The sequence below is a fragment of the Carassius auratus genome, chromosome 11 (genome assembly GCF_003368295.1).
Source record: "Carassius auratus strain Wakin chromosome 11, ASM336829v1, whole genome shotgun sequence".
Classification (NCBI taxonomy): domain Eukaryota; kingdom Metazoa; phylum Chordata; class Actinopteri; order Cypriniformes; family Cyprinidae; genus Carassius; species Carassius auratus.
In genome coordinates, this window is record NC_039253.1 from 1,364,438 (window position 1) to 1,381,658 (window position 17,221).

Here is a 17,221-nt window from a genome sequence, read left to right on the forward strand (position 1 = left end):
GGCCTTTGTCAAAACAGCATAAGGTCTATAATAGGGTTGTGGATTCTGATTGGGAGTCAAAACCTCATCAGCTGAAATAATGTACTGGTTTTCTACTAGGGATTTGGGCAACAACTAATTTCATTAACATTTCAAAAGAAATGTTCCAACTGACTAGTCTAACAAAGCCCCAGAAGTCACTCATCTGTATGTAATCCATTTGAAATAGAATTTACCCGTTTTGAACTCCCGAACTGACTTGCTCCGAACTCCCAAACTGAGTCAAATGATTAGCAATCCCCAAACTTAATCAAATGATTTGCGAACCTGCTTCGAACTCCCGAACTTATTCAAATGATTTGCGATCCCGCTCTGAACTCCCGATTGATTCAAATGATCCGCGATCACAAACTGACTGAAATGATTCGCGATCCCCAAACTGACTCAAATGATTCGCGAACCCACTACGAACTCCCGAACTTATTCAAATGATTCGCAATCCGCATCCGAACTCCCGAACTGATTCAAATGATTCGCGATCACAAACTGACTCAAATGATTTGCAATCCCTCAAACTGACTCAAATGATTCGCGAAACCGCTACGAACTCCGAATTGACTCAAATGATTCGCGATCAAGCTACGAACTCTCGAACTGATTCAAATGATTCGCGATCCCCGAACTGACTGAAATGATTCGCAGTCCCTCTCCGAACTCCCGAACTGATTCAAATGATTCGCGATCCCCAAACTGACTGAAATGATTCGCGATCCGCAAACTTACTCAAATGATTCGCGAACCCGCTACGAACTCCCGAATTGACTCAAATGATTCGCGATCCCCAAACTGACTCAAATGATTTGCAAACCCGCTACGAACTCCCAAACTGAGAACTCTTTGACCACAGCTGCTGTGCTTCTAAAGCTCTTGCAGCAGCTCAACATTGGTTTTCTCTGATTTGGTCGGATCACATCAGATTGTGGTTAATCTTGCAGATCATGACTTATATCTACTCTTCCTCTCCCTGCAGTTTGGTAATATTTAGATTCCTCCTTTGAACTCCCAACCTTTCTGCGGGTTTTATTGTTCTGGGTCTGAGTTTGGGCTCCTGGGATCTAAAAAAAGAAACATTTTCAATCTACAAGGTGAACGTTATGACAACATAACACTCTTAGAAAAAAGGGTTCATTGGAGGTCTATATAGAACCATATAGAACCATATTTTATGCTAAAAAGGTTCTATAATGACAAGAAAGAACCCTTTTGGCTCATTATTCATTCATATATTATATTATTCTGCAACATTTTGTATTTGTAATTAAATAATTGTTTGTAGTAACTTAATATCACATTTTAATCATGCTGATTTTTGGAGAAAAACTGAAATGGCACACACACACTAGTATGACTTCATCATGTAACTTTACATTAGTCTTGATGCGTGCACTTTTTAGGCATGATTTGTTTAGCTTTTGAATATACTTGATAATGTTAAAAGGCACATAATTAAAACAAAAAATACGAGTTCACATATCACACCTAAACACGCTTGGAAAACTTAATTAGAACTAGCTACTAAATTAGTTAAAAATGCCTATCCATGCAGCTATGATTCGCGAACCCCAAACTGACTCAAATGATTCGTGAACCCGCTTTGAACTCCCGAACTGACTCAAATGATTCGCGAACCCGCTACGGACTCCCGAACTGATTCAAATGATTCGCGATCCCCAAACTGACTCAAATGATTCGTGATCCCGCTCCGAACTCCCGAACTGACTCAAATGATTCGCGATCCCGCTCCGAACTCCCGAACTGACTCAAATGATTCGCGAACCCCCTCCGAACTCCCGAACTTGCATGCTTTAAATCAGATACAGAAATGATGTAGCTTGAACGAATAGCATTTATATTTAAATTAACAACAGAGAGAAAGTGAGAAACTGCATGTGTGAATAATGTTTGTGTAGTGTCTCTTCAATAATCAAGCTGCAAGTTTACAGTATTTTTCGGACTATAAGTCACATCCCTAATTGTTTGGAAGAAAGTATGCAAGATTCTAAGTTATTTCACAAATAATTTATTCTTTCCAACTTGCAGGAATCAGTAAAGCCAACTCCGACTATAGTTTTTCATGAAGCTTCAAACCCCCTCCATGCAAAAAGAGCCAGAATTAATATGGAGGGTGCCAGCATTGTGAGCGCAGAAATGGATGTGATGGAGGCAATAGAGTGCCTCTTTGCTACTTATTTTACATTCAGTGTGGAATACCCCAAGCACATCACTCACATGATGAATTTTGTAGAGCAATACCTGTTTAAACTCTCCAGAAGCCAAAAAAAAAAAAAACTGTCTGAATATTTGAAATTACGGTAGCATTCTTTCAGTAATAGTAATTATTTTTGTTATTATAATTAAATGACTAGTTCTATGCACTTTGGGTGTGCTTTTTTTCAGTATTCATGGGTGACTTCTTTATGTGAATTACATTTTTACATTTTAGGGTCTTGATGTTTGTCAATTATATGAAATATTTAATCCGGAAAGGACAAAATAAATAATCATGAATTAACCCCTAAAAAGTTCCATATAGAACCTTTTTCCTGGTTACAATGAACCCTAAAGGGTTCTTTTGATTGAACCCTTAAAAAGGGTTCTATATAGAACCTTTTAGGGGATCCAAATACTTAGCGCCTGATAGAACCTTTTAGGGTTCTATATAGAACCTTTTCTTCTAAGAGTGTAGTTACCACAGGATGTAAATCCTGTGGCAAAACAGAGAGTCAAATGGAGACATAATTAGCGTAGCTGCTGTTCCAACAAAGTAAAATGAATTAGTTTAACCCGAGCTAAAGAATAAGAATGTGCATTTGATCAGATACAGCTGCAGTCACAATTTAAGAGATGCAGTATTTTGAGTGCTTGGCGAAAGAGATGCGTTTTTAATCTAGATTAAACAGAGAGAGTGTGTCTGAACCCCGGACATTATCAGGAAGGCTATTCCAGAGTTTGGGAGCTAAATATAAATTATGTGAACATAGATATATGCATGTACATTTATGCTGTATGTGTGTGCATTTATATATACATAATAAATAAAGTACACACATTTATATAAAGTAAAAACTTTTATTTTGGATATGATTAATCGCAATTAATCGTGTGAACAGCACCAGAGCCATGGACAGCACTAAAAGAATATTCAACTCTGTTCCACACTCAGAAGGTGGCGGTAATGCGCAAATTCACGATGGTTGCAAATGAAAAACAGAAAAGAAGAAGACTGGTGTGCTCGTGAGCGCGCAGCAGCAACCGCGGGGTTGCGCATAGGGTGAGAGGCGCGCGCAGGTAAGCTCGAGCTGAACTCTGTCAGCAGCACCTGGATTGTCCTCGACTACAGGCCGTACAGTATTTATGGGCTAGAAATCATTACTTTCCTTACTAATGCTCTCTCACTGTCTCAAAGCAGTCTATACACTCGAAACTGTAAAGTGTGATGTGGGTTGTTTGTTTATTTGTCAATGACGCGTCTTGCATTTCGTATTTTATTAAGATTGAGCATGATTAGCGGAAATTTGGGCTTCTTCACATGATGACCTTCCTCATCCTCGTCCTCGCTGAGCATGGCGGAGTCAGATGGTGTGGAGTTCTGTGCGAGTCGAGCTCAAAGCAGGTAGGAATGCATGTATGTAGCATCAGATTTTGCATGCAATGCGTTTGATGCATGCATGCATGCATGCATAGGTTTGTCCCATAATGCAACACGAGATTAAAAATAAAAAAAGAATACAAATAAAAAAAACATTTGTTTTATTCTGCCGTCTTGCTGTCTACAGCATTTCTTTCTATCATGGCCAGCTGTGCAACAATGCCCTTTTAGCTGTACCATATTAAAGATTTTTTGCATTTACTGAGAATGGTTAATGTTGGATATGTAGTTGTGCATACTTCTTTGCCTTATATTTACGTTTAGATTAACTTCTAATGCTCATTTAAAATGAATTTTTGAAAAACTAATAATTTATTAACACTGTTTAATGTAGTAGGCTATCTATTATTCATGCTGTACAGCATAATATTGTGAGGTCAAAAAGTTTATTGATTTACTAAAGACACACTAGGAAAAATTAAGCCATGGACAGTGGAAAAAGCCTGTTATTTTTGCAGCTGTACTTATTGCATATGCATTTAATTGGTGTTTCCATTTCAGACACAAAACCTATGGGAGGAAAGTATTTAAATAAATGAGATTTACTAAGGTTTACGTTAGTCAGTTTATTAGCATTTGCACTGTTATTGCACCCATAAAAAAGCATGTCTTAATCCATTTTGTCCTTGAGATGGCAGGGATAGTTGCAAATTTGCACTTCTCTTTATAGATTTTGTTGATCTTTATGGAAGTGAGAACTTTACCCTCCCATCGCAGCTTTTATGGGATTGTAGTCTCATGCTAATTTACCGTTAATTACTTTGTTTTTTATTTTTGACATTATATGATAACCTATAAGCTGTAGCATAGTCTACAGTGATGGTGAATGCTGACACAGTCGAAACAGAATATGTTTGAGGTAAAATAAATCAATAAATGAAATGTTAAAACAAGCAATCTCTCATGGAGCAATGCAACAAATGTTTGTTTCAAAAGTTGAAGATAAATCTAGCACAGAGCAGGAACATACAGCAGTTAGTATAAGAGTCAGCTAAATGTACACAGAAACATACTGAGTGCACCTTTCAAAATGTTTATAATAAGAACCTTTTAACCCTTACATACTATCTGGTAGAATTCAGGGCCCCAAAAGCATACTTAACGACATGAGGGCTTGATGCTTGCTTTATTTCCAAGGAGCACATGTTCTCCTATATTGAAAAATGAAGGAGTGCATAAACAAAACTTTAGAGTTGCAATGAGAATTGATGAAATAATGTGACATTACACTGTTTGTGAAATGTGTATGCTTTACTATTGCAGCTGTTCATTCAGAAGGAAAGAAGCGATAAAAATAAGCACTCTTACAACCATCTTCAGTCTATTACAATATAAACACCATCAAGTAAACATTGTTTACGATCTACTGATGATTATTTATGACAATCTGTTTGAATAAATGCTCTGAAACTGTGAGCCCATTGAATGCGCAACAGCACTGCATTTGGACATTGCTCACTCACATTTATTTATTGAAATCATGGCCTTTTATATTTTAATAATCACATTAGACTTTATCCCGTTCTTCTATCCCAAATTTAAAACCTCTATGAATTCATTTAAGGTTTTTATGACCCTAGATTTAATAGAACTGATGCTCTCATTTCAATTTGACAACATTGTTTAAATGTTTTTAAATAAAACTGTCCCAAATATGAAACATGAATATATGCAGTAATTTGTTACATGTTAGCATTTGATTATACTGTATATTTTTTGTTTTACAAATATACAGTTTTCTGGGGCCAGATTGATCCAAAACAGAAAATAGAAATTACTATATAGGATTAGTTACATTACATGCTTACTTTGTAATTACAAGCTTTGAAAATTATCTAAATTAAAGCAGATATATAAGCAGATATATATAGGATTTATAAATGTATAAATTCTGATACTTTTATAGCCAAATAAATTATCTGCTTTATTTAAGATAATTTTCTTGAAGTTTGGTAATATAAAGATTCCTCCTTTGAACTCCCACCTCTTCTGTGGGTTTTATTGTTCTGGGTCTGAATTTGGGCTCCTGGGATCTCAAAAAAGAAACCTTTTCAATCTCCAAGGTGAATGTTATGACAACACACTCTTAGAAAAAAGGGTTCATTGAGGTTCTATATAGAACCATAGGGTTCTTTACTCAACTCCAAAGAACCATTTATGCTAAAAAGGTTCTATAATAACAAAAAAGAACCCTTTTGGCACAAAGGTTCTTTAGGCTATTATTCATTCATATATTACATTATTCTGCAACATTTTGTATTTGTAATTAAATTATTGTTTGTAGTAACTTAATATCACATTTGAATCATGCTGATTTTTGGAGAAAAACTGAAATGGCACTCTTCGTGTGATTATTGATTAACTACATAAAATGATATAAATATATACATTTTCTAACCACCATATCTTGAATTTTGTGATCATTCACATGCATTCATAAATGCATTTGAATACACCGAATAATGCAGTGAAAGTACGCACTCAAAATGCACTAGTATGACTTCATCATGTAACTTTACATTAGCCTAGGTGCGTGCACTTGTTAGGCACGATTTGTTTAGTTTTTGAATATACTTGAACTCCCGAACTGATGATTTCAAATGATTTGCGATCCCGAAACTGACTCAACTGATTCGCGAACCCGCTTTGAACTCCCGAACTGATTCATTCAAATGATTCGCGATCCCGCTCCGAACTCCCGAACTGATTCATTCAAATGATTTGCGATCCCCAAACGGACTCAAATGATTCGCGAACCCGCTACGAACTCCCGAACTGATTCAAATTATTCGATCCCCAAGCTCACTAAAATGATTCACGATCCCCAAACTCACCCAAATGATTCGCGAACCCACTACGAACTCCCGAACTGACTCAAATGATTCGTGATTCCCAAACTGACTCAAATGATTCGCGATTCCCAAACTCACTCAAATGATTCGCGAACCCGCTACGAACTCCCGAACTGACTCAAATGAATCACGCTCTGTACTCCCGAACTGACTCAAATGATTCTCTAATTTCATAGCATTTAGTGATTATTTTAAGGTATGAAAAGCATGTTGTTAACAAAATTTCAATATTTCCATTCCGAACTGCTTTCCACGTCGAAACATCCACGAACATAACCAGGTGAGCAGATCACTCTCTCACTATTTGATTGCTCTAGTCTTTATCCACTCATGATCATAATCCACCAATCAGAACACACGAGAACTCTTTGACCACAGCTGCTGTGCTTCTAAAGCTCTTGCAGCAGCTCAACATTGGTTTTCTCTGAGGTGGACGGATCACATAAGATTGTGGTTAATTTGCAGATCATGACTTATATCTACTCTTCCTCTCCCTGCAGTTTGGTAATATTAAAGATTCCTCATTTGAACTCCCACCTCTTCTGTGGGTTTTATTGTTCTGGGTCTGAATTTGGGCTCCTGGGATCTCAAAAAAGAAACATTTTCAATCTCCAAGGTGAACGTTATGACAACACACTCTTAGAAAAAAGGGTTCATTGGAGTTCTATAAAGGTTCTATGATGACAAGAAAGAACCCCTTTGGCACAAAGGTTCTTTAGGCTATTATTCATTCATATATTATATTATTCTGCAACATTTTGTATTTGTAATTTAAATTATTGTTTGTAGTAACTTAATATCACATTTTAATCATGCTGATTTTTGGAGAAAAACTGAAATGGCACACACGCACTAGTATGACTTGCTAAATATGTTTTATATATATATATATATATATATATATATATATATATATATATATATATAGCATTGGAACATATAGGAAATGAAACATTGAAGTATGCAGTGTCTGTCTCAATAGAACATGAGGGTTAGGAGCAATGACAATTAAAATTGATATATGCACTGTCATCACAAGAGCTATTTGACGTTGGCAGTTGTTTAGGTCACTTGTTGCTTGATATTTTTTAGGCTTAGGTGTTCTGTATCCAAACTGGCTCTTTATCCATTCTGTTGAATAATTTAAAAGTAGGTGCCATTACAGGGATCATGCTGATGCACCAGTATAGAAACCTAGACATGTGAAGCGTCAGGATACAGCAGATTTATCAAGCCACTTGTGAAGTTCTGTTGACTCTGAAGCCAGAGACAATGATCAGGGAGTGGCGAGAGATACAGTTCCTCGTAAACTGATTCTCTCTCTTTCTTCCAGCATGGCTAACAACAAGAACAGCACGCTCCGTTGTACTTTCTCGGCCCCCAGCCACAGCAACACTCTCCTGAGGGGACTGTCTGCTCTGCGCGATCAAGGTCAGTTGTTGGATGTGGTTCTGGCCATTGACAACGAGCGATTTGAGGTTCACAAAGCGGTTTTGGCCTCCTGCAGTGACTACTTCAGGTGAGACAATGCACTGTTTGCTAGCAGCAGCCAACTGAGCTGCAAATGGCAGGTTAATGACTAGCCCTAAGTCTAAATGACTAATTAACTTGACTAATGTGTGTACAGATAATTCGTCGTAAGTTCAAGTTGTTACAAACCTTTATGAATATTTCTGTTGAACTTAAAAGAAGATATTATAAAGAATTTGGGTTGTTCTTCACAATATCTGTTAAAAAAAAAAAAAGAGCGAGAATCTGTAGATTTGAGTTGAGTGATTTAATAGAATATCACAGTTTTATGATGGTCATGGACTCATCGATTTTAATTTTTTTAGCTTCAGACTATGAATCCATCCAGTTGTTTATTTTAAAACACTTTGTTTTGATTAGATGTGTCTCCTTGAAACAATGCACAAGTTTCTTCATGAGTTTGTGGTGTTCAGAGTAATGAAAGTCTGGTAGTGTGTGATTCTCAAGTGTTTAGTGTATGATGACCAGTTTTTCCCTCTTTAACTATTTACAAAGTCTCAAGATTTAAATTAATTCCTCTACAATTAAAATGAATGAACACTAATATTGTTTCTCAATGTTCAATTTCAGTGCATCCTACCTTCTAGCTTTTTTTTTTTTTTTTTTTTTACTTTGATAGAACCATTAATAGTTTACTTCCGTTCATCAGCAGCTCTTTCTTAAAGTCCCTATTTCTTAATAACTCAGAAGATGTATCTCCCATTACTCCCAAATAGCACTTAAACAACCAGAGATTGTAGACACAAATGGACGAATGCATCTTCTGTGAACTGTGCCCTCATTTGTCAAGCTTGTAATGTTGTTTTGGTTCAAGACTCTTTATTAAAGCTGCAGTCGGTAACTTTTGACGCTCTAGCGGTTAATAAACAGAACTGCTTGCGTCTTGCAGAAGAACATTGTAGCCGGAACCACTTCTCTCTGTTTATGTCTATGAAGAATCACAAAGGTACTGGGTTACTCCGCCGCAGTACCCCCGAAGCAATCTAAAATAGTCCTAATATAAACACTTATTATAGGTGCACCCTGGTGATTCAGGACAGGCTAAAAACACGGTTTGGAAAATGGATTCATGGTGTACTCGCTTATTATATACATTTTTCTTAATTTTGAACATAAAACAAAGTTACGGACCGCAGCTCTGATTGGTTGTTTCTTAACGGGAGCGATGCATTTCTGCAAATGGCAATAGGACACTGGGAGGAGCCAGAGGAGCTTGATTTTTTTCACAGATTATCTGTCTCATATTCTACTGTCAGGACATAATGACAGGTTTAACAAATATGTAAAAAATATATATTTACAAAAGTGACCTACTGCAGCTTTAAAGATTGTTTTTAAATCCCTGTGTAGAAAATGAATGGAGAAAAATAATTCCAGAACCAAGGGTGCTAAAAAGGGAGGGGTCACTGTTGCACTTTAGCTTAAAAGTATGGAGATCCCCTCTTTTTGCCGCACATTTGATAAAAGTGTGAAATCTTTTCTTGATCCATTCAGAGCCATGTTTACTGGAGGAATGAAGGAGTCAAACCAGAACACCATCGAGCTAAAAGGTCTTTCAGCCAGAGGACTGAAGCACATTATTGATTTTGCCTACAGTTCTGAGGTCACTCTGGACTTGGACTGCATTCAGGATGTTCTTGGTGCAGCCGTCTTCCTGCAGATGGTGCCTGTGGTGGAGCTTTGTGAGGAGTTCCTGAAATCAGCCATGAGTGTTGAGACTTGTCTAAACATCGGCCAGATGGCCACTACTTTTAGCCTCTCGTCCCTGAAACAGTCGGTCGATGCGTTCACGTTCCGTCACTTCCTGCAGATCGCTCAGGAGGACGACTTCCTTCACATTCCAAAGGAACGACTGGTTTTCTTCCTTCAGAGCAACAAGTTGAAGAACTGTAGTGAGATTGACTTGTTCCACGCGGCAATCCGCTGGCTGCAGCACGACGCGTCCAGACGAGCAGCGGCCAGCGAAGTGCTCTGTCACGTGCGCTTCCCGCTAATGCGTTCGTCTGAACTTGTGGACAGCGTCCAAACTGTCGACATCATGGTGGAGGATGTGCAATGTCGACACTTTCTCCTAGAGGCCTTCAATTATCAGATCCTTCCATTCCGACAGCACGAAATGCAATCATCGCGAACTTCCATTCGCTCAGACGTCACTTCGCTGATTACGTTCGGTGGAACGCCCTACACCGACAACGATCGGACAGTCAGCGGCAAAGTCTACTATCTAGCCGACATCACAGTGCGACAGTTCAAAGAGTTGACTGAAATGGAGATGGGATGCAGCCATGCGTGTGTGTCGGTCCTGGACAATTTTGTGTACGTCGTGGGTGGGCAGCATTTGCAGTATCGCAGTGGAGAGGGCGCGGTCGATGTCTGTTTCCGCTACGATCCCCATCTGAACCAGTGGCTTCGAATCCAATCCATGCAGGAGAGCCGTATTCAGTTTCAGCTCAATGTGTTGCATGGACAACTTTACGCTACTGGAGGACGCAACAGGTCTGGCAGCTTGTCCTCTGTAGAGTGCTATTGTCCGAGGAAAAACGAGTGGACTCATGTGGATTCCCTCAAGAGGCGGATCTGGGGTCACGCCGGAGTGACGTGCGGTGAGAAACTCTACGTCTCAGGAGGTTACGGTGTGTCTGTGGAGGATAAGAAGACTCTCCATTGCTATGATCCGACTTCTGATCAGTGGGACTTTAAGTGTCCTATGAATGAGCCAAGAGTCTTGCATGCTATGATCAGTGTGAATAACCGTATTTATGCACTCGGTGGCAGAATGGACCATGTTGACCGCTGCTTCGATGTGCTAGCTGTAGAGTATTACATTCCAGAGACCGATCAATGGACAACAGTCAGTCCAATGCGAGCTGGTCAATCAGAGGCTGGGTGCTGTCTGCTAGATAAAAAGATCTTTATAGTCGGAGGATACAACTGGCACCTCAATAACGTCACTAGTATTGTGCAAGTTTATAATACAGAAACAGATGAATGGGAAAGAGATCTTCATTTTCCAGAATCTTTTGCGGGAATAGCTTGTACACCTATTGTACTTCCTCAAACAACCACCCAGCGCTAAGCACATATTGCATTTGCATTTTGTTTAGGCTTACGGTTCCAGTCCACCCGGACTGAAGTGAAAGTAATGGTTTAATAAGCTTTGTCTTATTGAAAAGCTATAATGTTATGTCTTTGTTGTTGAAGCATGCATGATTGAAGGTTTTTTCACAACGATATAAAACACACTATTTGAGAATGTGCAGCATCTTTCTCAAGCAGTATTTTCATTTAAGGCCCTTCTTGTAGATTGACACGTTTAATGTTATTTGAGGGTTTTGCAAGTTCCTATGGGATTTGCACTGACGGCAGACTTGAATGGCCCCACATCATTCAAGCAATGTCATCACATCTTTATCTTTGTGAATATCCTACATGTATTCACAACACAACATAAACTTCCAGAAGTAAGTGCAAGTTTATAACAGCGAGACAGATGAGTGGGAAAGAGATCTTCATTTTTTTTAAGAATCTATTGTGGGAATAGTTTGTTACACTTATTGTACCTCCCCAAACAACCCTCCCAGCGCTAAGCACATTGTCTTTATATTTGATTTATGAGAATGTAAAGCATCTTTCTGCACACTTCTCATGCAGTAATGTTGTCTTTGGCCCGTCTTGTAGATTGTCCCGTTTCATACTAATGAGGGTTTCATACAAGTGCCTGTGGGATTTGCATTGATGACAGACTTGAATGGGCCAGCAACACAAAAGCAATGTCATCATGACTTCGTGAAGGATTTATGGCCTGTTCTCATGGTGTGACTAAATAAACGAAACTTGTTCAATTTGTCATTTTTTTTTAATTTTTGGATAGCTCAATGAATTGGTTGACATCTGAACAATTTTAATCAATATTAGCCTCTGAGAGAAAAGAGTTTGCAGAACTTTATTCTTGCAGTATGATATTTTGAATTTGGTCCTCCAGCTACAATTCTGACAAAATTTTTCACTTTGCCAGCACTTAATGAAGTTAATGAAATATTGAACCTTAGCCTGCTCTTCTCAAGATGTAAAGCTGGCTCTGGTTCTTCTTGTAGCTTACCAGTGTGTGAATCTCTTGGGTACAGATCAGATCTCTATACATCACAGCTTCGGATGCGGATGGTCCCAAACACAGCATAGGCCTTATTCCTCTAAATGACATGATCTTGAGAGTTAATGCAAAACCATAGACCTGATCTATATGTTGCACTTTTCAGGCAAATTCATGTTTGTTTTGTGATCATTTGTAGAAAAAACACTAGCAAAATGTAGTGTCAGGTGTTAATATATTTTGTGATGCTTTATTAACCTAGTTTGTGACAAGTTCCTGATATTAATTCTCTTTCATCATAATCTTCATTTTTTAAATGTTTTGTATTAAAAACTGGCAAATTATTTCAGAAAACTTTGCTACCATTAAGCAGCAGTAGTGGTAAAATTCTCATGACTCTTTTGTCATGATCAAGTTTTGTCTCTTTTTTCCTAACAATTTAGGGGACATTTAAAATATTTATACCTCATTGTAAGATATTTTTTTTTTCTTTTTTTTTTATACTTTCCATTCAGATATTTTTACTGGATGATAATGTACCTACCTATCTAAGGTTTTTTTTTTTTTTTTTTTTCTGCTCTCTCAAACTGAACAAGCACATTTCATTACGCACTTTAATATTCAACGTGGTAAATCAGTGATTTGAATACTGAACAACTGAGGGGCATTGTTTTCTCTGAACATGTAATTTACACTGTATATACAGTATTATACAGTAGGGACTGGATCATGTAAATGGACCTATGGCACAAACTTTTTGTAATGAAATTGTGATGGCATGTTTTTAGAGTATGAATATGTAAAAAAATAATACATTCTAAAAAAAGATCTTTTTTTTAATATAAACATTTAATAGTATGATTTGTTTGATTATTCTTACATTTATTTAATTTCTTTTTTTAGATTCCATGAAGCTGTCCGAAACATCTGTTCTTTCCAACAACACAATTAGATTTTGTGTATGTATATAGATAGGTAATTTACCATGATTACAGCAGTAAATGACTGTCACCCTTAGCTCAGGACTCATTTACATGCTGATGTAAAATGGACACATAAATATGGACAATATCTGGTAAGACTTTTGAGTAATTTAGCTGGGTCTTATGAACAAATGGCCTTCAATCTTGTACCCAAGTCACAGATCAGCCTTAATCAACCTGATAAAAGCACCCGCAGAACAGCAAAGTGCTGTTTGGTTCTGTGTAAACAACCTTTTCCTTAAGTCTGGAATTTCAACAAGCTTTTACAATATATTTTTTTTTTAATTGTCAATTTTCGATCTCAAGTAAATGCTTTGTTTAAGTGCATTTATGGACATCTGAAGCATGTGGTTACATAAAAAAATAAAAAAATTCAGTAAATTTTTTTGAATTATGATTATGATGTACAAAGTTACGTGTTAATCTTTCGAGTGTGTGGTGTAATTACTAAATAACACTGAATGTATTTGTATTGGTAGTATTTTTTGCATTTATCCTTTTACATATTTGTTTTCCAAGTGTTAAATTACATTTTTATTCTTGTTTTATCCATCTGCTATTTTGTGTCTGTTACAGTGTGGTCTAAATAAATAAATAAATAATAATAATTCTCATTTTTTTTAATTGATGTACAAATCATTTACAATAGCCTCTCTTCTATATAAATGTATAAACTGTCTCATATCCCATTGGCATATAATTGTTCTTTAATCATAAAATAAAGTTCAGTTTTTCAGAAAACAATATTTCATAATTCTAAAACAAATTGTCAATTTGAAACCTTTGCAGTTGCAAAAATACTGATGAAGAGTGTCGCTCATTTGCAGTGTTATTAGAACGTAACAGCAAAAAGTTTGAAATGTATGTTTTCTTTACTTGGTTTAAAAAAAAAATTATAATAAACACGGTTGCTTAATTTGGTTTTAAAAGTCTTAAGTTTACTTTATAAAACCTGAAAAAACCCATAGGCGAACACCCCTCCATCATCAGCCCAAGTGACAACCTTCCCAATCTCTTGTGAAACCTACACGGAAGTGACTAAAACTGCAATTCATCGACTGGCCACTTGAGGCTGGCTGCAGAAGGGAGTCGGTCCTAAAGACTCCCCATGTTAAAATGCACAATTTTACAGAAGAAAAAAAAACATATTTACAGCCTGGTGCAAAAAGTGGTTTTGGTCTATATAGCTAATTTTGCCTTTCATGGCTCCGCCAACTTTGCGCTTCAAAAAAACACTCTTCAGAAACCTACGAGTGTCATCACAGACACTACGTCCATGTTTTTATTAGGGCCGGGACTCGATTAAAAAAATTAATCTTATTAATTAGAGGCTTTGTAATTAATTAATCGAAATTAATCGCATTTTAATCGCATATAAATATTTGACCTGAGAACAGTGAGAATACATTTTTTTTTCACATGGATTTATAGTATACCATTGAATAATGACTGAATACATAAGCTTAAGCAACAAAATATTGTTTATTTATGTTCAAACAAGTCTAGCAGACCAGTTAAATTTTTGCCATTAAGTGTAGCAATAGCATATTTAGAAACAATTTAGAAATAGTACATTTCAGAAATTCAGGAAGCTTATAGGTGCTGGAACCTTCTGTAAAGTGTTTAAATAAAACACAATTCTGTCAATTACATTCAGAACATTGGAAACCATGACTATTAGAAAACATCTCTCTGTTGCTTAAGAGGCCATATTATACTAAGTCCAACTCTCAATAACCTTGGCCAAAACAATAAAGAGTTCAACATAAACTGTTGCACCAACAAAATAATACATAGTTCAACATAAAGTGTAAAGTCCACGCTAGCTGCTATATGTTTTGCGTTGAGGTGATACTTGAGATGTGCTGCGGTGATATGCGAACGCTAGATGGTGCTTCAGTATAATCGGTCCCGCCGAAACTCATCCAGTGAGAAACGTTCCGCGGTGCAAAAATAGGTTATTAAAAATGCGGGAATTTTTTTTCTGTAATTAATTAATCTTAATTAACGCTTTATTTTTTGTGTAATTCATTAATCTCAATTAACGCATTAAAGTCCCGACACTAGTTTTTATTCAGTCTAGGGTTGGGCCCTTAGAATCATCCTAATTGTACGGCCCCTTATGGCGCACCTGGTTACACATGCAGAACTCAATAAAATGTGACATGATTTTCAGGCGCACATTTTGTATAATATCATAGCTTTTTATTTGAAAAATGGATCGGTTCATAGTTCCAAGTAAGCCTGCCCCCAGCTAAGCATAGGATCTACTAGTCGCACGTTTATATTAAATTGATTATAGGGGTGCTACATGCACTTTTACAAGTTGCTTGAACTGAAATGTGTGTTGGCAGTGTGTGTACACAACCACCCTATAATGGAAAAAATCCACCCAGTGTTTTTTTTTTTCTTAATCTACTTAAGAGGGGGGGGGGGGGTGAAATGCTATTTCATGCATACTGAGTTTTTTACACTGTTAAAGAGTTGGATTTCCATGCTAAACATGGACAAAGTTTCAAAAATTAAGTTGTACGTTTGAAGGAGTATTTCTGTTCCAAAAATCCCCCTTCCGGTTTCGGAAAGTTTTTTTCGAGTATGGCTATGTGTGACGTCAGATGGAGCGGAATTTCCTTATATGGGTCCTGAGGCACTTCTGCCGGAAGAGCGCGCGCTCCCGTATAGCAGAGCACTGAGAGCACAACAGACTTCACTGATCGGAGCGAGAGCGACGCGAGATGTCACAAAAGGAGTGTGTTTTTGGTTGCCAGGTCAAGACAACCCTTCACAGATTACCAAAAGAGAAACAGCATTAAGGGACCAGTGGATGGAGTTTATTTTTACAGAGCATCAACGGAGTTGTGTAAGTGTTTGTGTTTGTTCCCCTGCATTTCGAAGATGCTTGTTTTACAAACAAGGCCCAGTTTGACACCAGATTTGCACATCGTTTATTTCTTAAGGATAATGCAGTCCCAATGAAAAAGGGTCTCGATCGTGTGTTGGAACCGCAGGCGGTGAGTAAAACTGCTTCAAATATCTCTGTGTTGTTAACTTAGCTATCAGCGCGTAAGCACATCAAGTAAACAACCTTAGTTGTTGTCATCAAACTGCACTTTCCACATGTACAGCTTAAAAAAAAAAAAGACGACAAAGTTGAACTTAGTCATTTTCCAAAACCGCTAAGCAAACTGATGCTGCTCTTGTTAAATTTTAGCCTCTGGATCATAAATATACGCTGAATCTGACTGTTAGCCATGGTTTGTTTTGGTTGGTTTTGTCCTCACGGTAATGTCACAGCTTCCAAACGCTCTCAACACAAAAGCCGACTGACGCTCGTGATTCTTTAGCTCCGCCCACACGTCACGCCCCCAGCCGGTTGTGTTTTTCAGGGAAAAATCGGTACAGACTATCTTTCTCTTATGAATATAATAAAACTAAAGACTTTTTGGAGTTATGAAGGATGCAGTACTACTCTATAGGTACTCAAGATTAACAGGATAATGAGTGAAAACGAGCATTTCACCCCCCCTTTAAATCTTCACCATTTTTTCATACTGAGCCGAGCTCAGATGCCTGTCTGTGTGACATCACACTGACAGGCCCCTCCCACGATAGTTTGATTGACAGTAGCGTTTCAGCACAGACTGGACTGGCGTCTTACCTTAGCTCCGCCCTGAGTGACTGTCATCAGTCCATCACTGTTTCAACACTGGAGCAGATGTAGACAAGAATGACTCCTAAGCATTGAGGTGTTCTGTTGTTGGATGTAATAATGAACATAGCAGTCGTCATTTACTCCTTACATCTGAGCTGCTGAAGACACAGTGGATTACATTTGTTTCTGAAGGGAATGTGCCCCCGATCTACATAAATGTGTCCATCTTCGTAGGAATCATTCGTGAGCCTCACCTCCTGAAGAAGTGAGTATAATTTTTTTGTAATGAATATTTGCAAATCACGTTTCCTAATAATCTGCTAATTAGCAAGTTTCACGATAAATGCGGCTAAAGTAAACAATCCGACAGCAGCTCAGAATAGAGGGGCGGGGTCAGCAAAGCTCATTAACATTTAAAGGAAAATG

The 17,221-nt window shown here is 37.6% G+C and overlaps 1 protein-coding gene across 2 annotated transcripts; it reads left to right on the forward strand.

Annotated features, from left to right (window-relative positions):
• The first annotated feature begins 3,250 nt into the window (after window positions 1-3,250).
• On the forward strand, window positions 3,251-12,637 carry LOC113110700 (kelch-like protein 26). 2 transcript variants are annotated; one of them, XM_026274842.1, is made up of 4 exons: window positions 3,251-3,327; window positions 3,533-3,652; window positions 7,874-8,059; window positions 9,565-12,637. In XM_026274842.1, exons 2-4 carry the CDS (start codon window positions 3,603-3,605, stop codon window positions 11,144-11,146), a joined length of 1,818 nt encoding a protein of 605 aa, XP_026130627.1. In that variant the 5' UTR covers window positions 3,251-3,327; window positions 3,533-3,602; the 3' UTR covers window positions 11,147-12,637. The 2 variants fall into 2 exon arrangements, with proteins under 2 accessions (XP_026130627.1, XP_026130628.1); XM_026274843.1 differs by having other exon boundaries at window positions 3,305-3,382.
• The last annotated feature ends 4,584 nt before the right edge of the window (window positions 12,638-17,221 follow it).